This window comes from Sorex fumeus, unplaced genomic scaffold, assembly GCF_029834395.1.
Source record: "Sorex fumeus unplaced genomic scaffold, SorFum_2.1 ptg000077l, whole genome shotgun sequence".
NCBI lineage: Eukaryota > Metazoa > Chordata > Mammalia > Eulipotyphla > Soricidae > Sorex > Sorex fumeus.
In genome coordinates, this window is record NW_026606134.1 from 361655 (window position 1) to 376632 (window position 14978).

The 14978-nt window shown below is 44.5% G+C and overlaps 1 protein-coding gene across 1 annotated transcript in view; it reads right to left on the reverse strand.

The window, feature by feature from the left end:
- The window catches only part of TAPT1 (transmembrane anterior posterior transformation 1), a 49282-nt gene that overhangs the window by 6458 nt on the left and 27846 nt on the right, over positions 1-14978 (reverse strand). Inside the window, exons 5-11 of the mRNA XM_056130345.1 lie at positions 13937-14072; positions 13096-13193; positions 12853-12922; positions 9274-9354; positions 7672-7781; positions 3760-3819; positions 3138-3206 (exon numbers count right to left, since the gene is read on the reverse strand). Of these exons, the coding sequence (XP_055986320.1) occupies positions 3138-3206; positions 3760-3819; positions 7672-7781; positions 9274-9354; positions 12853-12922; positions 13096-13193; positions 13937-14072 (624 nt within the window). The remainder of the gene's footprint in view (positions 1-3137; positions 3207-3759; positions 3820-7671; positions 7782-9273; positions 9355-12852; positions 12923-13095; positions 13194-13936; positions 14073-14978) is intronic.

The following is a 14978-nucleotide window of genomic DNA, read 5'->3' on the forward strand; positions in this document are numbered from 1 at the left end:
TTCCTCTTGCTTTTGCTGACCTTGGTTCTCAGTCTTTTCAAGAATGCCCCGCAACTCACAAGAAGCAGTGGAGAGGGAGCTGCAGGTGGTCTGTGTTGCTTCAATAAATGAGAGGCTAGGGAGATGGCCAGAGTCAGGGGCACAGGCCATGAACCTGCAGGGACCTGAGTTTGATCCCATCACCCTACAGCCCCTGAAAGTTCCATCTGCCATAGTCCTGAAGGTTCTGAGCACCCAGGGTATGGCCCAAGGGGTTAGTAACTCCTAACTCTTTATTCAGGAATCACTCCTGGTGGGCTCAGGGGACCACATGGGATGCTGGGGATCAAATCCCGGTTGGCGCATGCAAGGCAAGCCTCCCTACCTGCTGTACTATCATCACTCCTGCCCCAAGATTAATTTTTGTAAAGAAAAATTTGTCTCTTTTGAATAGCTAACAGTTAAGTATTTTATTAACTCTTACAGAGAATAGCTTGGTCCTTGGAAGTGTGCTAAATAAACCCAGTGCGATGTGTTATCAAAAGTATTTTTATGCATTACTGGTTCAGGTCTGCATGCCCAGATACTGGAGCGTAGGAGGGACTACTACCTGGAAACTGAAAATCAGAAAAATACATCTTATCTAGTTATGTTAAATTATGAAATGGAAGAGCTTGTTGGAGTGTCTGAAAAACCGTAAGATATATTTTAAACATTTAAAAATGCTTTCAATAAAAAAATGGGATATAAAGGAAATGAACTGTCATATATTCAATCAAGTCTTACTCTGAGATAGGGGTAGGAAGGTCTTACAGCTGCACAGAAACTAGAGATGTAGATGAAGGTGGCCCCAGGACGTTACTCATGAAAGGTCATTAATGACCACAATCAGGATCACATGACTTTATTATTATCTAGTATGTATCTTTATCTAGTAACTATCTTTATTTCCATGAAACCTTTATGGAGGACCTCTGTCAACTACTTTTGGGTACAAATTCATTTAGGACTTAAGGTAACATTTAGAAGGAAATATTGCCACTCCTGGGCTTTTAATTAAAAATTAACTTGATTATGGAGGCCTGGACACATTTCATAGGGCTCCCTGCTGTTACTCTGCACTGCAGGAGAAACTCGCCAGATCCCACAATTCGAGCTCCTGTCCAGGAAGCAGGAGGGCGCCAGCAATGGCCGATAACAGACTGTACGACGCGAGTTCAAGTCTTCTGGTAGGGCTCCATATAAATATGAGCTCACTTAAAGAATGAAAGACGAGGGAATCCTTTAAATGCTGTGTTTTAAAAAATCATACAGAGAGCTTTCTAGCAAGTCAGTCAGCAGAAGAGGACCACTGAAAATCCTATTTAATCAGTTTAAAAAAAAAAAAGAGTCATCCAGGTGGGGCCCGGAGCGACAGTGCAGCGGGTAGGGCATTTGTTTGCCTTCCACATGGCCGGCCTGGGTTCATTCCCCAGAATCCCATATGGTCCCCAGAGCACTGCCAGGAGTGATTTCCTGGGTGCAGAGCCAGGAGTAAGCCCCGAGCACTGATACTGTGACCCAAAAAACAAGATAAAAAATCAGCCAGATTATGTAGGTTCGTCATCACACTGTATGTAGTATGTTTCCTAGTTGCAGGAAACGACTAGAAAAAGATGACTATTTCATTTTACACCAACCTTTTAAACTTTTTCTTTAAAATATTTCATTTCCCCAGAATTCTGGTTTTTCATACCTTAAACAAACTACTTCGGGGTCATAGTGATAGTCCAGAAAACAGGGAGCTTGCTCTGCACACAGCTGACCCACGTTCGATCCCTGGTATGCCTATATGGTCCCCTGAGCACTGCCAGGAGTGATTCCTAAGTGCAGATCCGGAAATAAATCCTGAGTACTGCCAGGTATGGACTCAAACAAAAAAACTATAAAACTTGGGATATTATCCCATATCTATTTTAGGATTCTATTTGGAAAGTCACACTGAAAATTAAATAACTTCAAATCTAATGATCATTCGTCCTCTAGAAAGTCAGGTAAGTCCATTAATACAGTTGGTCTGCCAGACAACTTCTTTCTACCTCTCTAAGTTGACTTCCGCTTTATACAACTCCAAATGTTGTTTGGCAAAAAGATTTCATTTATTTTCATGTGAGATTATGTAGCCAGTAAGGAATATAATCAAATACAAATAATATTAACATTATTATAGCCAGATGTGGTTAGCAACTATTTGCAAAGCTGTTTTGAACGATTCATTTAAATATTCAAGGTTGATGACCTGTCTCTTTTTTTTTTTTGTTTAGTAAAGTCTGGTGCTATGGTATTTATTTGGGGCGGGGGATATACCAGGCGGTGCTCAGGTGCAATTCCTGGCAGTGCTCAGAGGTCCATGTCGAGCTGGGCATGAACCAAGGCTGGCAACATGCATGGCAAGCATCTTACCCCAGTACTCTTGGATTTCACTGACTTTATGACTTTAAAAAGGCTGCTATTGGATTCAGAAAGCAGTACAGTCCCTGAATCTAAGAATGTAAATTCTTACTGTAAATACTTTGGAATTTTGAGGGCAATTGTAATGGGCACAGAGTACTTCTTCATTGGAGCATGTTGGCTGCATCTCTTCCATCCCGCTTCCCCCTGGGAATGCTGCTGCATTGCATGTCCCCCAGATGTCCACTGCTGCTGATATGTGTCCCCCACTTCCACCAGTGGCCACGGCAGCACCCACTGCTGGGTACTGACAGTCAAAAGAAAAATGCTGGGCCCAGCGGGCAGCTCCCAGAGCTGAGCACTGGCCTGCAAACCCTGTCAGGAGCACGGCGGGGTCTGGCCTAGGGATCACGTGATCAATCCTGGGCCAGACCTGGCACTGAGTGGGGACTGCCCCACCCACCCCCAGATAAACAAGCAACCAACAGCGTTTCGTGTTAGCCAAGCCACGGCCTGCAGAGTTCTTTCCTATCACCTCTCCTCTTCTGGGTGGCTCAACAACCAAACGGCAGTGCTAGGATTTAAAACCCAGCTTCCTGAGCCGTCAGTTACTGACCTCCGGTTTTATATTAGATCCTTTGGAAGGAAACTGTCTGAGAGCTACTTGTCAACACTCTATTATCCCAAGTGACCTGTCATCTGATGGAAGGCAAAGAGGAGCGACTTACTAAGACAGCCAGCGGGAGCGGGATGAAGCCCATCCTGCGGGCCACGGAGTCACTGTAGTCGGTGTACGCCTGCAGAGAGAGGAGGTGACAGGTTGAAAGGTTCCCACGCAGGCACCCATGGCCGAGAGTCGGCTTTGATGGCTGGAAGCGCACGCTGAGCACAGAGGAGACCCAGCTTGGATTCCTGACACTGCACGGTTCCTCTGAGCACTGAGTCAGGAGCAGCCCGTGGCGGGGAACTGGCCCCACACAACACGCCCAAGCCCAAACCAAACCAACCACGAAAGTACTATCCATCACCCCCAGGAGAAAGCTCTAAGGAGGGGGCGGCTGGGAGCAAGAAGAGAAACTGCTACTGTGGGTGAAAACCTACAAGTTTAGAAGTTTGTGAAACGCAAAATTGCAGGAGTTTTACAACACTGCAAAAAACATTCTCACTTTAGCTGTTAGGATGATTAGTATTATTTCTGTGGACTTGTAAACATTTAGTTTTGAGAAAGCAGATAACTGGAAAAAGTGTACATTTATGCTGCTACCCTGAACTAGCACCCCATGCTTAATGAAGCCACTGTTGATTTCCTTTCAGTTATGAAAGGGGGAAAATCCTTAATACAATGCTTACATTCTTCTGTCGGCTGCTAACAAGGTCAAAAGCAAGGCTGGCTCTGTATTCGCTGTAGACCTGAGACAAGTAAGAAAAAATATGAATTACGTAAGTACAAAATACATATACTACAAAAATATGTACTACAAACTGTGGTACGACTAGACAACAGTCAAGATTTAGTCTTTGCAGAGGTCCTTTACCTCCTTGATCATTGTATAACTGAAACCTAAACTCGAAAGTTTGTAAGTCTACAACTGTACCTCATAGTGTCTCACTAAAAAATAAGAAAACAAAAACAAAATTAGTCTTTGTAGATAAAATGCTCAGGAATTAACCTGGGAAAAGAATGACATAATCAAGCAGACATCTGGGTTACATGTCTCTGCTTTCCTAAAGTGCGTCTCCCCCATCTGCATGTGCACGAGAAGGATATATAGTCAATGATTTATGGTTCTGGAGCTTAAAATTTTTAAAAGAATCACTTCTTAAAAAAAATTTTGGGTCACACCCAGTAATGCACAGGGGTTACGTCTTGGCTTTGCACTCAGGAATTACTCCTGGCGGTGCTCAGGGGACCATATGGGATGCTGGGAATCGAATCCAGCTTGGCCGCGTGCAAGGCAAACACCCTACCCGCTGTGCTATCACTCCATCCCCAAGAATGACTATTTTTAAGAGAATAATGTACATATAAAAATGCTGAGATTTTAAACTTCAATGACTCACTTAGAGATTATTACTACTGTCTATCTAACAATAATGAGGTCTCCTTTAAAGAGTGGATGCTAAGCAAGATATAAAACTAAACTAGAGGGGCTGGAGCAATAGCACAGCGGGTAGGGCGTTTGCCTTGCACACAGCCAACCCGGGTTCGATTCCCAGCATCCCATATGGTCCCCTGAGCACCGCCAGGGGTAATTCCTGAGTGCAGAGCCAGGAGTAACCCCTGAGCACCGCCGGGTATGACCCAAAAAGCCAAAAAAAAAAAAAAAAAAGAAAACTAAACTAGAGAACTCAGTTGTTAGACAGTAAAGGTATTTGTAAAGGGTCACTCTCACTAACAACTACAGTAGTTCCTATGAAATCTGACTTGTGATGCTGGGAAAATGACCCAAGGGAGAAGGACTTCACTCTGGCTGTCATGTGAGAAAGCCCAAACAGTAAATGGTGAAATAACTCTTTCATGGAGCAAACACTCCTGAAATTCATATGGAACAATAAGCCCCACGAATAGCTAAAGCACTTCTTGGGAAAAAGAAGATGGGAGGAATCAACCTCCCTAACTCCAAACTCTACTACAAAGCAGTAACAATTAATAATTTGTTCCAGCATGGTACTGGAACAAAGGCAGAGCTGCAGACCAATGGAACAGGGTTGAATATACTGACATCTCCCTCCAAACATACAATCATGTAATCTTTGATAAGGGAGCAAGAAATGTGAAGTGGAGCAAGGAAAGCCTCTTTAACAAATTAGGCTGGCAAAACCAGACAATTACATGCAAAAAAATGGGCTCAGATCTCTGCCTAACACCATGTACAAAAGTAAGATCAAAATGGATTAAAGAACTCAGCATCAGACCGGAATCCATAAGGTACACTGAAGACAAGGTTGGCAAAACCAAGCTAACGGTATCTTCAAAGATGTCACACCACTGGCCAAGCAAGTGAAAACAGACAAATGGGACTATCTTAAACTAAGAAGCTTCTGTACCTCAAAAGAAACAGTGACCAAAATACAAAGACAGTCTACAGAATGGGAAAGAATATTTGCCAAATACCCATCCAACAAGGGGTTGATATCAAGGATATACAAAGTACTGGTTGAACTCCACAAGAAGAAAACATCCAACCCCATCCAAAAATCAGGCAATGAAATGAACAGAAACTTTCTCAAAGAAGAAATCCAAATGGCAAAAAGGCACATGAGAAAATGCTCTACAACTCTAATCATCAGGGAGATGCAGATCAAAATAACAATGAGATATCATCTCACACCACAGAAACTGGCCCACAACCAAAAGAACAAAAGCAACTGGTGTTGGCACAGATGTGGCGAGAAAGGGACCCTCCTCCATTGCTGGTGGAAATGCCGACTGGTTCAGCCCTTTTGGAAAACAGTATGGACGATTCTCAAAAAATTAGAAATTGAGCTCCCATTTGACCCAGCAATAGCACTCCTGGGAATATATCACAGAGAGGTAAAAAAGTATAGTCGAAGTGACATCTGCACTTGTTTGTTCACTGCAGCACTGTTTACAAGAGCTAGAATCTGGAAAAACCCTGAGTGCCCGAGAACAGATGACTGGTTAAAGGAACTTTGGTACATCTACACAATGGAGTACTATGTAGCTGTTAGAAAAGATGAAGTCATGAAATTTGCAAACAAGTGGTACTACATGAAAAGTATCATGCTAAGCGAAATGAGTCAGAAAGAGAGGGATAGACATAGAAAGATTGCATTCATCTGGGGAACATAAAGTAACAAAATAGGAGACTAACACCCAAGAATAGCCGAGATAAGTACCAGGTGGTTTACTCCATGGCTTGGAGGCCAGTCACACATGCTAGGGGAAAAGGCAGTTCAGATAGAGAAGGGAGCACCAAATAAAGGGTGTTGGGAAGATCTGCCCAGGATGGAAGATGCATCCTGAGAGTAGTCTATAGACCGAACATGACTGCCACTCAATTCCTCTTTTGCAAACCACAGCACCCAAAAGGAGAGAGATAACAAAAGGGAGTGCCCTGCCACAGAGGCAGGGTGGGATGGGGGGGGTGGGGGAGTGGGAGGGATACTGGGACCCATGGTAGTGGAAAATGGGCACTGGTGGAGGGATGGGTACTCGATCATTATATAATTTAAACCCAACCACAAAAATTTGTAAGTCTACAATTGTATTTCATGATGTTTCACTAATTTAAAAAAAAAAAGAGGCAGGGTGGGATGGGGGTTGTGGGAAGGATACTGGGATCATAGATGGTGGAGAATGGGCACTGGTGGAGCGATGGGTACTTGATCACTGTGTAACTGAAACCCAAGCACAAAAATTTCTAAATCTACAACTGCACCTAATGGTGTTTCACTAATAAAAATTAAAAAAAAAAAAAGACCATAATAATAACCTCCAAAAAAATTTAAAAAAAGAAATAACTATTTCATAGTGCTTTACAAAAAAGTTAAAATTCAAGTATATTCTGCATTCAGAAAAGTGGGCTGAGAAGATGGGTCCAGAAACTGGGCTATCCTCTGCCTGTGGTGCTCAAGGTCTGACCCCTGGCAATGCAGTGGCACCGAGCGCTTCTGGACATGGCCCCTAAAAGAAGGGGAACAACAAAGCAAGCCCTGAAAAGACTATCATTCAATTATTACACTGCAGCAGCTACAGCTGCATTGCACTTTAAATCTGTCTTCTGAAATAAAATAGTAGGTATCCAGCAAGGCAAATGACAACCCCAATAAAATCTAGAAAACTGTTGATATTACCATTCACTTTGGGCCTGAGGGAAGGATGTGCTGGGTAATGCTGGTTCGCATGTTTTTATATAATGAATGTATCTCTGGAAATTCTACAATGTAACTGCCTCCATTGTGTTAAAGACTGAAAAATTCACCAACTGCTTTCACCAGAGATATATCAGGCTTTTGTCTTCTAGGATTTATCAGAAACCTACTCAAAATTATAGGGAAATCAATTTTTTAAAAAAAATGATTTTACAACTCTAGCTAGAGAGAAAAGTTTTGATAACCAGGACTGATTAGCTGAAAAAATACTTTCATTAGTAGAATTTTTAGAAATCTGAATTGAAATTCTAACTTTCAAGTAGTAGTACTCTGTTATTATCTTCTTAAAATCAAGAAACCTAAAATTGTTACTTGTTCTGTATTAAGGGAGACGTTTAACGCTGGGCTGCTTCGTGTAATACATACATCTGCAGTAATGTCATTGAATTTGGTGATAAAGGCATGTTTCACAATATCCACAGCAATCTCCGATGCGATTACCATACAGACATCTGGAAACAACACCCAGAAATGATCTACAAAGTACAGGGGGAAAGAGACAATTAACTTTCACATGAAAAGAATCTGCGACACCCAAAATTCAGAATTCACCACTCACAGACCAGCGTAGACACTCAAGAATCTCCCTGAGGTGAGAGCAGGATTCTACTAGAGGGCAGCACGCAGCGAAGGGCATGCTGATCTGGCCGAAGGAGACCTCAGCCCACAGGGACCCTCCCGGCGAGCAGGGCTCCTGGCACACTCCCCAGCTGTAAACTGCCGTAGGAACCGGTCAGGAGCATGTGCCGGCACTGGACAGGCTCTGACCTTGGTCTCTGGGACTTAGATAAAGAAAGAGCCATCCTTTATTTCCGGTCACAGGGGTGTACTCTGTCAGATCTGCTCTTCTGTATTTTCGCTACATGTATGAGAATGCCAATTCTGTGCCAAGCGCCTGCCAAAGACCTACAGCATTTCAGGCCCTGGCAGCGCGGGGCAGTCTGCGGTGGTGCCTGTCACACACTGGGACCTGGGGGCGCAGCTTCCTTAATTACCTGCACTCCACGTTCCGTATCTACCCGAAAAAGTATCTCTCTCACCGTGGTAAGAGTCACAAGAGGGAAGTGTGGAATGTGTGGAGCAATCAGCATGGACTTGTTTTTGTTACTTATAATCCTGGGCATTTAGGGCAAGCTTCTAGAAACAGTAATTTCATTTAAAAAATGTTCATAAAAAATGTTCTCAGCTGGGAAAGAATGATAAACAGATTTCACATCTGGTTTATCTGACACGCAGTCACTGGATGATGGGTTCAAAGTCAACATCAAACAGGTGAGACACAATTTCAAACATCCAGCAGTCAGGAGACTTTTGGGTTCCCGACTTGGCACAACCACCCAGCCAAAGGCCTGCAGACCCCCAAGCTCTGCAGTCACACTGGCCCAGGACTGCCGTGGTGGAGCCCGTGAGCTGGTGTAGGATGAGCCGAGAAGCCAGAGGCCAGAGGATGTGGACCGAGAAGGGCTTGGCTGTCCAAAGACACACGGTCTTGGGAGCGACTGAGACTAGAACTTGTTACTGTACGGCAGATTATTTGATCTTACGGGGCCCCTGCCAGAAAATAACTTTTGGAACTGTATTTAACTATATTCCCAAGATCATGGATTACATTTTACATCTGTTCTGATTTCTCACAAGTATCTATAAACCAGCAGTGAGTACATATAGTTTACAGGAATAATTTTTTTTGTTGTTCAAGAGGAGAGGGCTGGGGAGATGATACAGGTGCAAAGGTATCGGACAGGGTCACATCCCCCACACCACACAGTTCCCATCTGGTGCAGCCCTGCAGGCCCTGACATTGCCTGGGTGGCTCTGAGGGGTCCCCACGAACCCATGCACCGCCTGGCTGGCAGGGCTCCTCCAGCCTCCTGAGCACAGACTGAGAGCCCTCCCCGAAACTCACAGCTGCCAAGAAAAAAAGGAGAGTAAAGTTTTCTAGAAAGCACTGTATTTGCTGAGAGTTACCTGGATTCCAAGAAAATTGTTCCATGTTTCTTAAACACACTATTAGCAAGAGCACATAATTTGTGAATCGTTCCTTAATATCTAAAAGAATTAACAGATAAAAATCGTTAGAACCTAATGACATTATGTTCAAATAGATAAAATCAATATATTATTCACATAAGACAGGTGTATTTTTATATAGGATGATCTGTTGGTTAAGACACTGACTTCATCAGTAACTCTACTATGTAAAAAAAATTTTAAATACATTTTCACAAGTATTCAAATCATCAATCTATTCCAATACTTTCTGGGAACATGATAGATGTTTAAATTTTATAAAGAAAAAAAAAGTAGCACCAATAAAATTTTGAGTAACCAGTAAAACTGCAAGCAGAAGCATCAACCTTATGAAACCCCCTCGTCTAGCTAAGAGAGCACTAATACTGCAATCACATCTAAAAACAGATTTTAGCTAAATAAAATATAACACAGGTAAATAATCACCTTTCTGAGAAGAATAGATTGTTACCATGGTTAACACTGAACTAAACTCTAAAACTGCCCCAAAAGGGGGGTGTGTGTGTGTGTGTTTGGCTTTTTGGGCCATACCCGGTGGTGCTCAAGAGTTACTCCTAGCTCTGTGCTCAGGGGACCATACTAAGTGCTTGATATCAAATCTGACCGGCAGCAAGCAAGATAAACGCTCTACCTGTTGTACTATTGGGGAATTCTTTTTAATCAAGGAACTTAAAGACAAAGATGAATTCATTAAAAACATTTCTGATATTTAGGATGTTGGGTCCCATTTTCCCTACTATATTAGCATTAACAGGGTATAAAAAAATTTTACAGGCACGTTTTACATGTAAAACAGGTGGCTGCTGTGTTTCCAACTGTCATTTAAGTGGTCTGTTACAGGCCCTGGCCCTGAGCTGGGCCCCTCCCGGCGGGTCACTGCTCAATCCGAGGACGTGGTGCTGCTCGGACTGCGGAGCTGGGGGTAAGCTGGACCATCTTTGAGGGGCTTAGGAGCCTCGAGGGCCACACCTGGTGGTGCTCGAAGAGACCACCTGGTGCCAGGGATCTACCAGGTGCGCGTGGAAAGCCAGTTCTTTCACCCACCGGCTATTCTCTCAAGCCCTGGAGCCTTATTCCGCATCAACAGACCTCCTATAGGATGTTTCTGAATGCAGAGTTCACATGAAACCACTCGGTCAACATTCTCATGTCACAAATATTAAGTCAGAACATTCTAGGTTCCGGGCCAGGGAACAGTTCAAAGGACTGAAGGCAACACACTGCATGTCGAAGGGCCCAGGTTTGCTCTCTTGCACACGGTTCCCTGGGCACAGCAAAGCAACCCATAAGAGCTAATCTGGGGAGCAGGCCCTGAGTACCACTACAGTGATCCAAAACGAACATGAAGCAGACAGAGTCCACAGTTCTATACTCAGATGCAGGGGAAAGGATGAAAGCTCCAAGTCTGGTTGAATAAACTACACTCTCTTTGTCCTCAAGCCAATTCCCCGAATGGTCAACTCACAGACAGCAAGGGATCAAGTTACTCTAAAACGTCTAAATGCAGTCTTCAACATTAAACTGGCATGAGGCAGTGAAACTTACAAGATGCATTCGGCAGCTCAACTCCTGAGAGAGATAAACAGGCAAATTCACAGAAAAGAAAGCAGCTGCTGTGTGACGGGCAGCGTCTGCGATGCGCTTGCATGCCCAGCCGCCAATGCCTGTCCAGGAAGCAAACCCTCAGCCGCCACAGCAGCCCGGAGTGACCCCCGGCCTGACCTGGCCCTGGGCTGTCTAAGCACCACAAGCAACGTTAGGCCAGATTTTTTTTTTTTTTTTGCTTTTGCTTTCTGGGTCACACCCGGCAATGCGCAGCGGTTATTCCTGGTTCTGTACTCAGGAATTACTCCTGGCGGTGCTCGGGGGACCATACGGGATGCTGGGAATTGAACCCGGGTTGGCTGCATGCAAGGCAAACACCCTACCCGCTGTGCTATCACTCCAGCCCCCAGATTTTTTTTTTTTCAAAAATTAGAGAAAGGTTTTCAAAACTCCCTGCAACGGCATCAAATGCCTATAAAAGCTGAAGGAGACAGGGAGAGACACTGCACTGCAGCACCAAGTGCTTTACCTTCGCCAAGGGAAACCCTTCTCGTGGGGCGGCCTACAGACCGCTGTAAGTTGGAATAAACGCCTGACTCTCCGGCGATCCAGCATGCCCTACCTGATCACAGCACCTCCTGACCCTCCCCCCCCCCCCCCCCCCCCCCAGTTTCTACCCCACACAAAACGCGGTGGCACTCATGGCCAGTATGAATGCACGGCGCCACAGCACAGACCTCGGTAAGAGTGCTGAGAACCAAGAGGCACCTGGCCCTAGACGCTCATCCGGACTGGATTCTGTTGGGCATGCTTCTTTTTGTTCACATCTAGCCTGTGTCTGTTCAGTGATTCCAAGTGTTACTTTGCTTAAACATTTGCAGATGCCACTACTTTCCCCCTTTTCTGAAGTATTCAGCAGTGAAGTGACCGCTTTCTAAGTGAACCTCCGACTAAGTTTGGATGGTGCTTAACTTGGGCCACTCTTCCTGCTAACTAAAATATAAAACAGGTTCCACAGGAGGAAGTACACGTTGCACGCAGGAGCTGCATCTAGACGTCTGGCACCACCAAGAGGGGCCCCTGAGCACTGCTGTGTGTGCACCGCCCAAAACGATCAGGTAAGGAACAACGCCATACTTCCAGGAAGGTCCCTTGGATCCATTCCTTCCCAGCCCGGCCTCATCCCCATAAGCAATCACTCTCTTTTACTTTTATCATCATGAATTAACTTTGATGATAAAACTCATGGAATCACACAAAATTATTTCTTTGTGTCTGACCTCCTTTTTGCTTGGCATAATGTTTTTGCGATTCATCTCTATAGCTAAAAATAGCAGCGATTCTGTTCCCCCCTTAACAGCTGAACAGTGCTCCTTAGCAGACACATACTGCAATGTTCCCACAGGAAGTTCTGCGCCTTCACACCTACGATCAGAAAGGAACCGCACAGCAAAACTAAATGAACAGAACAGAGGCAGGTGAGGCTTGTCACCACGGGAATGACCCCGTGGAAGTCAAACTCATGTTTCTGTTTCCACCTTCACAAGATGAACTCACAACACCTGCTTCCAAGAAATTTCTGTACTGATGAGAAGTTTCTGGAAGTATGCTATGTTGCTGGACAAATGTTCGCAATTTTTTTAATCGTTTTAAGCATGCTGTGATAGTAACCAGAATAATAAGGAGACGGCAAAGATGCTGAGTGAGAGAATGCACAGCTCATATCAAAGAAACACCACTTCGGGGGCTGGAGAGACAATGTAGTGGGCAGGGCGTTTGTCTGCCTCGCAGGCAGCTGACCTGGGTTTGGTCCCCAGCAGCAGGCCCTACGCAGGGCTGGGTGTAGCCCCCAAACCAAAAAAACTTGAAAAGGAAAGAAACAACAGCCTGCATAAAAAGTGATGTCAGAGCTTAGAAATGAACTGCAAAATACTACTGTAGGAAGCTGCAAGTAGAACTGAATTTACATACCGCTATTTGACATTTGAAAAAGATTGTTCTTTTCAAATTTCTTGAAAACGCTTCCTTTAATTTCAACAAACTGAAACAGTAAACAGAAATATTTTCATCATTATAACAGTTCCAAAAAAAAAAAAAAGGATATACTGTGTCCTGGAGAATAAATAAGAGAGAAAACATTACTTTACCCCGTCAGACTATTGCGGGACAGGTGCTCATGTACCTGACAGACAGGAACTGAAACCTCATACTTACATTGTTAGACATCATGATGGTGAGCAGTGACTTGTTGTGTGAGTTAAAAGCTACGTTGAGAGTTGTTGCCTGAACCAGAATAAGAATCGCGTGCAGAACTAGCAGAAAGCGATGTCAAGGAACCAACCCAATGTCTGCTTTCATACGCTATCAGGAGGGCTTACAAAATCTTGAAAGTGAAGGGTGGGAACAAAAGGTGAGTCTGCTTTTAATCGATTCTTGGTTAAGCATTCCATTAGTTTTGTAACTTCCCTACTGGCTGTAGCTTAGACACATCTGGCAGAGCAGGGGGGCGGCAATCCACAGGAACCATGCACGGGAGGGGGTTGCTGCCAGGCCATCCCCAAGGTCACTGCAGAACACAGCTACCCGGAACCTCCCGTACCAAGGCAAAGCTTGGGAAAGAGGCCCTCAGAAAGTTTTTAAAAAGTGGAATGAATTGTGATAAATATAGGTTCATCTGTTACTTTCCTAAAGTGTCTACAAGTCGCTGAATTATATTCAGCTTCATATGAGTTACGTAAGAACAGCAACTGTTTTACACTGCACTCACACAAACTTGACTCTCACACTAATCATTCCACAAATTCCCTTAACTTTTCAACCATTAATCCTACATTCTCTACATTCCTACATTCCTACATTCAGAGACACCATGAGAAATCATCGCATGACGCACTCCTGAGGGCCCGCGCGTGCGGGCGCAAACACACACACACACACAGACACACACTCTCGCTCTCTAAATCTGCGAGGCAGCTACACAAACCAGAGGACGTGTTCTGTTCAGAGTGTGGAGTACACAGTGACTGCTGGGACTCCTGGGAGTCTGAAAGGATACAGACATAGAGAACAGCCATGAGAAAGTGAGGAATCACCCCGATGTGGGCCCTTTTCCTTTCTTTAGGCTCTGTGGCTGTCCAGTATAGAGCATCCAATATATCTTGTCCAAATGATGAAAACAGACGGTCTGCTACCTAAAAAGAAAAGAAAAATCAACAGAAAGTGGTTTCTTCGAGTCGATTTCAGTACAGTTCTAAAACTCAGCGGCACCTCCAATCCCAGGGGTGTGACACTTCGATGCCACTAGACAGCATCCTGGGTCAGCAGGCACTGGAGCCCCTCCTCCGGCCTCTCCCCTTGTGACCTGGTAGCTGAGTCTGTAAACAGTGTCCCGGGGCAGCAGGCCAGCAGAGGAGAGGAGGCCTGGCGCGCCTCCCTCAGCGGGATGGCTACTCTGCTACTCAAACACCAGCCCCCACCCCCATCCCCGTCAGCATCCTGAGGGGCAATGGGCCCCAAGTCAGAAGCTGAGATGGGTAGTCGTAGAAGGGCCAGGACTCTGCGATGAGGCACAAAGCCCTCACCAGACACCCTTGCCTCTGCCTCCTCATTAGAACAATCCCTTCACGGGCAACCAAGCTGAGAGGCACCCCAGACCTATGTCCCCAGATAACAACAGAGGAATATGCCACCTGCATCCCAAAAGCTAATTACAGAACCCAAGGTAGCTTCATATTTAAAAGAGCATATTTAAAAAACCAAAACCAAAACCCTTTGTATTTAAAAAATTTTTTAAAATTCCACCCATAAGGTGGAATCATTTTCTATAACTGCTTAAATTGATTTCTGTAGAAATGCAATCTTTTTCATAGGCTGCTTTCAAGTGACAGAACGCATAGCAATTGTTAAGCATGTCGAGCAACGAAGAAACCGTATTTGTCTGTTCGATGTAAAAAATTCAGGACAATTTAACACCTGACAGCAAACATAAGAACACAACTAGCGTTTTCTTCAGAATCTTTAAAGCTTTGGCTAAGGTGCACAGGGGTTTCTAATGGATCTGCAAGACAGACTCCCCAGCGTTGTGACGTCCATCCTCA